The 13,274-nt window shown below is 35.8% G+C and overlaps 1 protein-coding gene across 5 annotated transcripts in view; it reads left to right on the forward strand.

The window, feature by feature from the left end:
- The window catches only part of FAM120B (family with sequence similarity 120 member B), a 61,924-nt gene that overhangs the window by 27,815 nt on the left and 20,835 nt on the right, over positions 1 to 13,274 (forward strand). For all 5 annotated transcript variants that reach the window (XM_080389295.1, XM_080389292.1, XM_080389293.1 and 2 more), the window contains exon 6: positions 3,742 to 3,834. In XM_080389295.1, coding sequence (XP_080245421.1) covers positions 3,742 to 3,834 — 93 coding nt within the window. The remainder of the gene's footprint in view (positions 1 to 3,741; positions 3,835 to 13,274) is intronic.

The raw sequence follows: 13,274 nt of genomic DNA on the forward strand, positions 1-13,274 counted from the left end.
GCTTTTTGGGACCTGTTTGCAACTTAATGCTTCTCTTTTTGTGTTTCCTTTGTGTCGTGAGAAGACGACATTCCCTCAGGTGACTATGCAGACTGTGTAATCAGGCATTATAAATATTTAGTCAGCTTTCACTACTTTTTTACACCATCTTGTCAGCCTACTCAGTTTTAAGCTAGAATTGAAGACATGGCTCTTCTCATTAAATTCTGAGTAATAGGGGATCATTAGCTAGCAGTTCTGTTATAATTTCAAACATTTGGCAGCAGCAGACTACCTTAATTGTAATAAAAAGGAACACCAGATTAAATACAATATTGCTTCATTATTTACATTTCTCTTAGGTATTTAATATATTGTCTGTACTTGCTACCTTTCAAATGCTGATCTCACAAGCAGATTTTCCTCTCTGAGGATGAGAAAATTGTAATGCCTTTATCTAATCTGATAAGCAATAGTGCACTTTTACTTACACTGAACTGCAGTTTGTCTTCTGTTTTGCTTTTTTTGGACTTCACTTTCCTCAATAACAGATTTATATTGGTGTGTGATACGTGAAAACAAGTTCTTCCTGACTTTTGCTTTCTTTTTCCTTCATACGTGTTTGATCAAACTTAGATGATGTGTTGAGGAAGTACACATGGGAATTATACAAATGATCCGTATAGCTTTTTTTTTTTCTTATTTTTGTATAGCAGAATATAAATGGAAAGTTTTTGGAAGATGAAACTCATTAAACATCAATTCATGTCGTGTTGTTTCAATTCAGCAAGATACATATGTACTTAGCTTTTAACATACCTTAAGTGTTTTTGATATTTGCATATGAAGTTACAGTTTATCTATTTTCACGCTATCATTTAATTATTGTGCTTTCCTTTCATAGAATGATTGCTAGATTATTTGAGAAGGGTTTCTTTAGTGGGACTAAGAAGAGGAGTAATGGGACAGAACACCTACAGAAATGTGGATTTACTGAGCCTTGATCACAGCACATTAATAAAACTGAAAAAAAAATGCTTTTAGTGATATGGTTTCAGAACTTATTATCCAAAGGTTAATGTTCAAAACAGATGTGAAAACAGTTTTGCAGCTCATGTTTTCAACAAGAATAATAGCAGAGACATCACACAAAGGGCTTAGTTTGATGGATGGTTTTGCATCACAGTGCCAGTTTTTCAACACCTGTCCGCTTTTCCTGATTCTCTTCTGCCCTCTGAGTTGCACCGATACCATCTAACCTGTGAGCCAGACTAGGGCATTGATTTGGATTAAAATGTTTTTCACTGCTGAGCTATTTCAAACTTTGGTTGGTTCTCTGATATTGTCCATTTGGGTTTTTGGGGTGTTTGAGAGGAAAACATTAGAGTAAGAGTGTCAGCAGCCATGCTTTGAGCTGGCCTTCCTGCTTCCATTTGTTTTATAGCTGAGAAAACAATGCTTGTCTAACTGTGGCCCAATACTTGTCTTTACACTTCAGTCTTACATTTGTATTAGAGAGGGAAGATGGATTGTTACCCCAAAGGTGATTTAACTTGAGCAATTGTAGGTTGCCTTGAAGCAGGCTAACGTAATTTCCTTCAGCTCATATGAGGGAGAAATGAACTTCTTAAAAATTTCATTGCTTATCTTTTAATCTAACCTAAAACTTAGGTGTTTGCAGGAATCACATACTGACCAACCCATCAGGCTTCCTCAGAGTTTATATACAAGTATTTTATGAAAACTTCAGATGCTTTTTTTTTTTAAGTCAGGAAAAAAAAATCCAACAAGCAAATCTTAACTATGTAAAGAAAGTAATCTTTTTGGTGAGTGTACTTTTAAAATGTCCTTCACATTAAGAAAAAGTAGTGAAAAAATTACAAAATAATAGGTTTTTCTTTAAACTTGGGGAAAGGAGTGAATGAGTTCAAATATCAAACTCCAAAGAAACAGGACATTTATCTTTCAAGCTTTTACAGTTTTGGAAGAAATCTGACCATGGAAGCATGATAACTCACCAAGTTCGGTTACTGAATAAAATATTTCTTTAAAGAAGTGTTTTAATATGCACAAGCATTTTGGCTGATCTGCTCTGTTAGCAGTGTTTTCATGCTGTTGTACTTGCAAGCAATATTTGACTTAACTTTTCCTAGGACAAAATTGTGCAAGTATTAAGAATTGTCTAAGTCACTTCTGTTGCAGCGTATGAAATGTGCAGGTTTAGCAAACCTCTCTTATTGTGATCTACACAAAGGTGACACCGGACTTGAAATACAGGGTAAAGTAGGGCCATTATCAGATTTTAGCAGCCAGGTGGAGTTAATGAATACCAAGGAGCATTTTGAAAGCTTAAAACTGTTCTGATATCCCTCACATTCTTGTGCTTTGTGCAAGTCTTAACAGCATCAGAGAGGGGAAAGTATTTTACACTTTACAAGCAGCAAGGCCTGGTTTAAAAAAAAAATTCTCAGTAGAGGTTGAATAATTTTTGTTTTGAGGAAGAAATAATGGGTTGCTCCTCCTAAGCAAGTGAATGAAGTAATTATAGACAGTTTCTTAGTGTTTGGGGTTTTTTTATTTTATTTTTCTATTGATTTACATCAATACCCTTTTGTTAGTTTTCCTCCCCTTCATTTTTTCTGTCACTTTTTGATTTTTAATAGCCATAGTAAAAACTCTTTAACAGATTCAAATGGGGTGTACACAATATCCCCCCAAAATCACACTGTTAAAAGAAAGGCAATGCAGAGTTTTAGGCAGCCTTTTAACTGTACTGTAAGCCCACAATGCGTATTTCCACACTTTGCTAGAGGAACCTTCCCTCAGGTTCCAATTCATAAAGAATTGTAAAGCTTTATGGATCTCACTTAGAGCCCTCTTCATAGCCTCAGCATTTGTAACGGGTATTTGGTCTTGGTATACATGTATAATCAATAATGTACTTACAAGAGGAAGCAAGTGATCCGAAATGGACTGGTTCTGTAAGGGAATCAGCCCAGCTGGTCTGGAGGTACTGTCTTTTTCCTGAGGTGACCATGTGCCTTTATAGAATCTCAGAATACTTTTTCACAACAGTAAATGCCCCCATTATCCCTTTCCTGATAGAAGTATTACAGTGAACTGTGACATGAGTTTAGAATTTATCTTTTCCCACTTGAACATTTTAGGTTTAGTTTTCTTAGTTCTGAGTTTTTCCCACTTCAATATGTAGCCTAAAAAAGCTAAAAGAATCTAAATGTTTTCTTAAATCCTGACATATAGCTTAATATAGGTAATTGAAATATTTTAGATTATTTTAAAAGCTTCCAACAGATAACTGTAAGCATTTGAAATAAATCACAATGGTCATCACATCTGTGGTTTATTGAGGTGGTTTTTATTGTGGGCCTTGATTATAAAGCAATTAATATTTAATAATATTTTCTTTTACTATGCTTAGTGTTATGGAGATGAAGAATTTTCCTGTTATTAAGAAACTCTTAAGGGAAGAGGAGAAGGGAATACATGAAGGGTGGGCATTTTGTTTGGTGTGTGGAAATCCATGTATATACACTATACACAGGTATTGGGGTATGCACTTCACTCAAGTTGTGAAAGTAAGTGTTTTGTTTCCTTTAAGAGTTTTTTCGTAGATGATACATTCATGGTGGTCGTAACTTCTTGAAGTCATTGATTTAAGTTTTATGTGCTTGAGCAAGAAAAGTCAATTTTCGGAAAGTTCCTCTTCAGAGCCTTCAGATAATGTGTGTTTTTTTATTTTAGGTCAGTAGCCTCTCTCTGGAGGACTTAAATGCATTTGTGGCCCTCATTCTCTGCCTCAAAGGGAAGTCAGCTGCTCAACTGGCGGGTTTGCAGGTATGGACTGGAATAATGCTTATGGTAACTTTGGGATCAATATTTTTTGGAAAATTCTTCTACGTTTCTTTTCAGATCCACAACTGAGGGTTATGGTAAATATACAGGCTCTTAATGTGTTACCGTTCATGTGAATACTTGCATTTGTTAATAATGTAAAAAAATAATATAGAAAGGACATTTTCTAGTGGTTGCAGTCCTAGGATAAATGAACTAGTCTCAGATTTCTTCCTGACTTGGCCTCCAGACTTCCAGCTGATAGAAAATCTGTAATGGTGAATCCTGTCTTGCAACATTGCTTCATTCTTTTTTCCTGAGGAAGATAGTATTTTTGAGACATAAGTTGTATGAAAATTACTAAATAAAGTTTAGTATTACTACCTATGGGAGGACATAAGCATAACATAAACCTAACCAGGAAAAAGGTCTTGTTACCTGTTGTAGCTCACTATAGTGAATACCTTTTGGATCACACTGTTCTGTAATTATTCAGAATTTGTGTTTTTTAAAAAAAATTATATACTCTGTAAATCTTTTTTCCTCTTTCCTATCTTTTTGAATTCACATGTGGAAAAGCGGGTTCCTAGATGATTATCACAGTGGAACCATCTAAATAGTTCTTGCATGTCTAATTATGCAAGAGCATTTTCAATTTTTCAGCTTGAGATTGTATTCAAAGTATTATCAGTGTATAGCACAGACTGCACATGTCAACGGCTGTTTGAGTTGTGGGTTTACTTAAAATTAAGGAGGAAAGGGTTAGAAATGGTTGGAATCTTAATGTACCTTCACTGTGAAAATCTTGCTTGTGTTTCCAAGAAATTCTCTGTTACTTTAACAGTCCATGCTAAAGTTTTAAAAGTACTTTTTGCTGATAGCAAGGTAAAACCACCGCTCCTATTACTATCCATTTGTTTCTAGTGCACAGATTCTGCTGTGATTCCAATTTCATTACTGGATTCATCATTACAGATGAAGTCCAGCCTCTTATCAGTTTCTCCTGAATTAATCACAAATTTGTTCGGCAGCTGATCAAGTGTTAGATCTGTGTAACAAAAAGGAAATGATGAAATGAAGGCAATATGGAAATTTCTGCCAAAGACATTGCACATAGTGTTGCACTTAATATTGAGGGTGTCATTACTTTATCAAGTCCATCATGGCAGTCGTTCAGTAAAAGCATAAAGGAAGCCCAGCATAAGCAGGAAATGTTGAAGCAATTTGTTTATAGGTGCACTTACAGGTACTATTATGTAAGTTTTTAAAGCGCTTGGAAGTTTATTCTGTTTGAATTAGATGTCTGTGTGATTCATTTGTGTTGTGGTTCTATGAAATTATAAATCTGAGTGTTGCATCCAAACATGTAATATGAATTAATGTATACTACTTAGCAATGGTCATTCCACTAATTCAGAGTTGTTCACAAAATTTTGTAACTTTCCCACAAAGCATATGGCAGGTCAGATTTTGTCTGCTCTTCCACTGTTGACATAAAAATACATGAAACACAAAGCTGGACTTACACTGTATCATGTATCGCTCTGTGAAGTGGACAGTACGTTGTTTGGATTTACTTATGGGTGCTGTTGGTAGGTCCTTTCCAAAGTTACATCAGTCTGCTGCTTATGTAAGCACTTCACACACTGACACGTAATGGCTTCTGCTCTGCTAAAAGCCAATGAAAGATTCGTATAAGGCAGTTGAAATGTTTGTATCGGGCTATTTTGTAGAGCACTTCTGTGTCTTATTCTACTGAAATTCACGGTCCTGCCTTTGGTAGTAGTTTGAGCCAGAATAAACCCCTCTGAAGAGAACAGTGAGGAATGATTTTGGCCTCTCCCTTTTGAGGTTGTAAACAGGTGAATAATGGTTTCAAAACTTACCCTTGTTGCCTTCAAGTTAATCCCCTGTCCTGTGTTTTGATGACCTGGATCTCCCAGTGAAAAATAGTTGCTATTCCTCAATTTGTTGTGTATCTCTGACTGGTTAAGCTATATCAAGAGATTATGTTTTATTAATTGCCATAAAAATACTTTTTTTTTTTCTTCATATATAAGCTACCTGTAATTTTGTGGTAGCACCAGGATCAATTTGAAGATTCATATGAGGATAATCTCATTTCACAGGAAGAGTAAAAAACTGTTTCTTGTTTGTGTGCTTCTGAAATGTGGTGTGCAGATGAACTTAGTAATATCCTGTGAATTTTTGCTTGGAAGGTCAGGAGACTAAATTAATAGAACATCTTATATAACTGTTCTAAAAATAACGATCGATAAAGCAAGCTGAGTACTGTAATTCAAGCATCTCATTTTCAAGATTCTGTCTCCAAATACCTTAACCTGTTTTTACTCCTTGCTATGTTTATTTAGTACTTTTACAAAATTGAGTTATACTGTTATTTTAATACTTAGTAAACAGGGTATCAATACGTATTCTTAACAGCTAATTTTCTAGGTATTTGTGTTTAGAACTGAAGGATCCAAGTACAATGAATTTCAATAGCACACAGCTAATTAATATGTTGGTTTTATAGTAGGAAAACAAAGGAATAGAATTTAAATCTGTTTACCATACTTTTTATTCTTCACTGAGAAGTTAAATGTGATCCCTAGGAGCAACTGACTAACAGAGCTTTCAAGGAAGTTACGTTAAACTTAGTGTCTGCAAAACTTTATGGAAATATTTGCTCATTTGCAATTTTGGACTTAAGACTACATTATTATTTTAAATGTAGAAAAAATGTTTACTCCTAGTAAATAATTCTGTGAAGAACACTGATTTAATTAAAAAAATTGCTTTGTTTCTGCAAAGGAGTCCGTTAGCAAGTATGTTTTAGCAGAAGAGAACTTTAACTTCCACTGTTAAGTATGAGAGAAAATGTAAATAGAGCCTGTTCTTTGATAGGATGAAGAGAACTGTTTAGCCTTCACTTTAAAATCTGCTTTCTGATATGCTATACATATTTCATAGTTAATGTGATCCATAAACCTGCAGATTTCTGAAACAGAATTGTCCATGGTTTGAATAAATTGGGTTAAAGTCATAAAAAGTATAGTTTATGTCATGCTGAAAGAAAGTGGGCTGTGGACATATAAATAAAATGCACATTAAGTATTACTTTCTGAGAATAACATGAAGATTTGATTATTTTTTAAGATCGATGGTTTCAAAATGTGCACACGATAGAGAAGACTTTTTATACATTCTTTTTTTCGTAAGTTTGGGGTTTTTTTTCCTAGTTTGTTGTGCCCCCCTTATACGGTAGATTAACATTCTATTTTGCCCAAGCCTCCCATAGAGCTTATACATAAGATCAGAATTAAATTTTGGACCCCAGGTTGCCTGTTTCCCTTCTTTCTATTTTAATCTGGTGTGTGATGTTGGCAAAAAGCCCAGAGAGCCGTCAGTCTAACTTAGAGGCCATTGTAGAGAAAAAGAGGCACCAGCAGGCATGCTTGCAGTCTTGTTTCTTATATTGTGCTGGCCCTGGTTGTTTACAAGTGCGATTATAGATCATCTTTCACCTGTAATGCATGTAAAATACTGCCCAAACAGGAGAGGCCATAATGACTTATAAACACAGATACATTTTAAATACGTGACTATTTAAATATGTAAATATGAAAAGTTTGTATTGGAGGTGTAAAGTTGTGAATCACGTCGTTTCTTGTGGCCAAAGATGAGATGGGAAAATCTGGTTAAAAAGGAAATACACCTGGAAATTTGTAGATGAAATCTGTGTCCTGTTAAATGCTTTTAAAAGTGAAACGTATGTCAGAAAATATGAACTCAAAGTTAGTAGCAGGTGCATGGGTGGACATACACGTCACTGCTGGAATGTATGACATTTGCAAGCTCTGTATAGCTTCCAAAAAATACTCACTTATACTAGAATATCTGCTTTGGAGTAATTACATCTTTTGAGCCACTTGTAAAAGGAACAGTTTGGCTGTGCATGAGGTGTAAGAAAGTCAAGTGCTGAAGTGTATGCCTTAATTCTTCAAGTGCTTTTGGTTATTTAAAAAGTATTGCTGATACAAAATGAACACTGTCATTTTAGATCTTAAATTTTAAGTTCCAGAGACTCTTTGCAATTTGATTGCAAATGAACTTTCATGAAATACTTCTTAAGTATTAATTAATTAGCTTTTGGAATAATAGTTACAAAAAACCCTCAAACCTTAGCAAACTAGTTAACTAGTTTGACGGGCAGAAATAGCTTTAGCAAGAACTGGAGTTATGGAACCTTCAAATATTTTCTGGTGTACAGTGTCATGGAAGCAAAATTAGCTTGGTAATAGAATTATAGCAATATTGCACAAGATATTTTTCTCTGAATATTTTCCTGAGAGATACTTAGCCACACATGCAAAAAAGCAGTATGTTTTAGAGTAGTGTGTAGGTATCTTGGTTAGGGTCCCTCAAATTTCAGAAGGATATTGCTAAATCTATTCTTTATTTTTAAACTCTGTATTCTTTCTCCCTTGCTATGCAGACAGAAAAGCATAAATAATACCCAGATTCTGAACATTCCAGATTTTCAGTCTTCTGACCTATTTGGCAAGCCAAGTTACATTTGTCAACACCATTAGATGTAATACTTCTCAGACAGACTTGGAACAGCCTTTGTGAGCTATCTATATTTTTCAAAAACAGTTGTTTTTTTTAAAAAAAACTTTTCTCCCCAGGCAGTGTATGTTTATTGTGCCTGTGTGACTGTTTCCTAATAAATGTTTGCTTGAAGTCTAATCGGACTGAGTAAAACATAAAATAAATTGTAAAGATCTCTCAGGTAAACTTTTCTTACATACTTAGGACCTGCTTCTATGGTGTTTTAGTATTAACTAAAGTGTAATTTGAGTGTATTCCTAAATGCTTTACTGAATCAGGGGTTATATCCCCACAAAATTTGCATCTGTCAAAAGTGTTTTTAAAATGATAGGTGAGATTTTAACTGGCAGGGGGTGGGGAATGGTGGGGATTGCAGTGGTTTACTGGTCATGGCATTGCTGCTCAGCCCATTCTCTCATCTGCAGTCTTAGGTTTTCTCAATGTACTGGGCTAATCTGGAACAAAAGTTCAGCAGTATGGGATGTGATTTCAAGCTGAGATTAATTCAGTCCGTCTGCAACCTCAGAAATGTAACTTTGTTCTCATGTCCTTGAGATGGACTCATGTCTTAAATGGACTAGTCCAAAGAGAAACAGTTCAAGTCTTCAAGTAGTTAAACTATTTTTGGTTTTAAACATTAAAAAAAATATATAAATACAGAATTAATCGAGAAAGTTGCATTAAATGAGCCTGCTTATAATTAATGTGTGTATTAAGGCTGACAGTTTTCAGACAGCTATACACTGCTTTTAATAACTGTGTTTTGGCCTCTTAGGCCTGCATGCCTAGTTCAGCATGCTGCCTTCATATTGCAGAACCTATTTATATTCTTTAATGACTTTGAAGTGGTAGGTATGGCTCCCTTGGTCTGTCACTCAGAGTGACGTATTGCACTTGCATGGATCATGCGTTACTGCAAATACAATTGTATCTCAGGAGCTGAAGCTACTCACTGCTTACAGCATTCTTTGAAGGTCCCCTCTCTTATCTCTTGCTTATTTTCATAAGCATCTTTTGAAGTTCTGAAGAAATTCAGGGGTTTTTTGGTCCTATTGCATGGACAACTGGCTCTTTCTTTGCTGCTGTTCATTCATAAACATGCAAAAAATCTTTCCTTAGGCTAACAAATTCAACTTCTAGATAAGATTGCTATTCTGCCCTTCTCTCTCCCATTTTCTTCTTTACCAAATTTGGTATATTTATTAGTATTATTACAGTTTATTTCCCTGAACATTTTTTATATTTGACGTAAGCTCTAGTATCAGAATTCACATAACTGTGTGAATTCTGTTATGTGTCACTGGCACAAATACAAACCCCAGCATGGCTAGATCAGCTCTTCTACCTTCTGAGAAAAATCCATTAATTTGGTTGGATTCACTGTGCTTATGGAGAAAATTTTGAGCAAAATTTTGAGCAAGGGCCTTAAAAGAAAGCATTTGTATTCCTTTGTGGAATTTGATCATGCGTTTTTTCTCCAGAACTGTGTAAATTTGCTCTGCTTTTCCTTGAGTTTTCCTCTTTACTGCCCTGTAGCTTGTCATTAGCAAGGTTTCAGCAGCAAGAAATAGCAGCAATGTTTCAGTTTAAAATTGCTTTTAGACTTCATATAGCATAAAGAATTTTCCAGGATGTTTAAGGTAAAAGACATTCTGGAATTTCAGATAACAAAATTACTGTTAATTTTTAATCCATGCCTAATATTATTTCAGAAAGTGAAATGTGGTTATTGGTGGTGAGGGTAATAAAGCTCTCCCAAAATATTAAGGAAACTGACAGCTTTGAAAAAGTCAGAGATAATTTGTTACAGAGAGGGGAAATAATAATTTCTAGTTATCAACTGACATTTTCCTGCCAAGTTTGTGTTGGTCAAAGTGTATGTTTACTCATGAGATAAATAGTTTTCACTTCCTTGCATACTGTATATTAGAAGGAACAAGCAGTATCTTAGGGTCGGAGGTGGTGTTTGCATGACATAGGTGAGGTTGCTCTCTGCTGCCTTTAAGGGCTGACCTGTGTCCCCGCGGGGCAGGTGACGTGCAGGGGCTGGAGCCAGGAGGGAAGGGAGCGTGCTGGCAGGAGGCGGTGGCACGTGTGCACCTGCCTGTCCTCTGCTCAGGGCTGCCTGCACCTGCCTGCGTGCCCCTGTCACGCCTGAGCAGGAAAGCAAGCTGCACATCTGTCTGGGCTTTCCCTGGAGAAGCAGATGGTTATGTGTAACTTCAGCAAAGCAAAAATGTTTTCTGAAATGACCTAATGAGCCATTTATAGGTGGATGGAGAAAGAAGATAAAAAAAGCCTTTAGGCATATGGTTACAGTGCTTTGTAGGATGTACTGGAATTTTTCAAATTACTATAGCAGAAATGTTCATCTTGAAGATACCAGGAACAGCCAAGCTAACCAAGAACTTATTTGTTCCCTTTCTTTTCAAGTGCATTCTTGATTGACATAGTCATTATCCCAGGGGTTAAAAGTCAGGACAGAGTCCAGTTCCTATCTGTTGCTTCTTCTATGACTTTGGTCAAATTGTTCAGTTCTTTCTGGTATTTTAGTTCTTTCTTGTAACAGTCATGCACCAGTGGTCACAACAGTAGAAGTTCTTTAGCCAAAAGTGCTGTATAAATGTGATTTTAAAAATATTCTTAACATTAATGATGTTGCATGTATATTCTCCTCCTCTTCACCTTTATTTTGGAATCATTTAATTTGGTGTTCACTGAACAATAGCTGAGATGTGGTTAGAGGAGCTGTGTTAAGAAGAAAGCGATATATGTGCATTGTAACATCTCTTACCAGCATTACATCTTAGCATCTTAAGACATCATCACTCGTTAAGACAATTCTATCCCAGTGTTATAAGTGAGGAAAAAATACATAGGGACAATAAACACCAGATGTGTAAAGGTGGTTTGTAATTATGGAGAGATTTAGTTAATTGCTTAGGAATCTAATCAGTGTGTTTAGTGTTACACCAGCGCTAGTAGGAAGCATATGCACATTAACTGAAAAGGTATATTACATTCAGCTAGGCTGCTATATATTCGCTTGATAGATTTAAAAGAAGAGACATTCAGTTCCTTGCCAAATGCAAAATTATGTATGTATTGGTTTTAGCAAGGCCAGTTAATGCATACCGAAGTATCATTTCCTATTTAGCAGTAGTTTTGTATTTACTTTCTGTGTATAGGATACAGAAGTACATCTTGGCAGAAAATACTTGTATAGACTGAAGTTGCATAAATTCCTACATAAGGCAATGAGAGCTTTACTACTGAATTTAATAAAAGCAGAGCTATGCCAATACACTTTTGAAAAACCATCCTTCAGTCTACTCAGTGTTATTTACTTTTTAGCAAAATCATACAACTGTATCCTGTATTTGTGCACAGAGGCTTCAGTACAACAGAGACATACTTCAGTCTGGCAACAATGGCAAGTAATATTTCTCAATTACAGGAGGCTGAAAGCGTAGTGGTTCTACAGGAAGTTTATTTTTGCACAGCACTTTATGCCAAAAAAAAAGGTACCTTTTGTTTTAAAATGGCTGTGGATCGATTCCTGAGGCTGCAATGTCAGTGAATGCTTATTTCATGAGCAAAGTGCCTGCAGAGTCCAGTGCTGGCCAAAGTGCTGAGATCCTAGTTTGACTTACTACATGCATTTTCTTTTAAACAGCATTCTTCTCCATGTTAAGTACTGCTTTAAAAATGGCCAAGTTACTCTCACATAAACTGTTTCCCTATTTATATTAATTTACTCTGACATAGTGCTGATACAAGAAAATGTAGAATATTACATGTGAGTAATGTTATTTTCTTTAAAACCTTTATTTGTAGTCAGTTCCTGAATAGCTCAGAAGACCATCTTTATGCAACAGATGTGTGCATCAAACAAGGATTCTCTAATATTGCTGTATGTGTTCATCTAAATAGCAGCATGGGGTTGATGTTCTTGTGGCAAAAGGTAGCAACTTTCAAGCCGTGTATGACAGTTTTCCATTCCAAAAGAAATAGGTATTCTGGAAGTGGATACTGTACTGCAGCTTAATTACAAATCAATTCCTAGTATCTTGAACTGATCACAAGTTGCAGATTGGCAGTTCGTTTCACAAGTCATCTGGGATACTGCTGCAGTGATGTGTGGTTCAATTTGTCTTGGACCTCGGGATTGTCATGAAACAGAAGCAGAGCAGTTCTTCTCTTCCTCAACCTGTGGACTTAACAGCTAGAAAATTCCTTAGCCAGATCTGTTTACCTTGGACTGTATCACTTTAAAAGGTGAACCGTAGTATCAACAATTGTATTGTGCAGCTGCCTTGCAATACAAAGAAACTCTAGGGGAAAAAAAAGCAACAAACCACAAACCAACTAAACCTATCTTGCGTTGGCAAACAGTATTTATTCTGGAGCTTTCTATACTAACCATCTTGTTTCAATGACAGTTTTATTTGAAGGGCTTATATACCAGACATGACATTAGTAACAGTTGTCTTAATGTTTCTGGAACCTGCAGTGCTTCAGACATACTAAATCTTGCCTAATCTAATTCTGTTGAAGTTCACTGGTCTTTCTGTTGGTTTCAGTCGGAATTAGTTCAGGTCCTTAAAAGGTATTTACTAAAACAGCTTGAGAGAGGGAATGGTCATACATTAGGACAATTAAATAAATCTGAACATCTATGCGGCCTCTGGGGAGAAGAAAAAACAAAACTAACTTTTAAGCTTGGCTGATTAAGCCTTGGCCAGGTTTAGCAGTGAACTCCCACCTATCAAAATTTCTTTGTAGTCACGATGATGTCTTAATCCACAGCAACGGTTTCACAGTACACT

This window comes from Falco punctatus (genome assembly GCF_963210335.1).
Source record: "Falco punctatus genome assembly, chromosome: 5".
NCBI classification, from domain to species: domain Eukaryota; kingdom Metazoa; phylum Chordata; class Aves; order Falconiformes; family Falconidae; genus Falco; species Falco punctatus.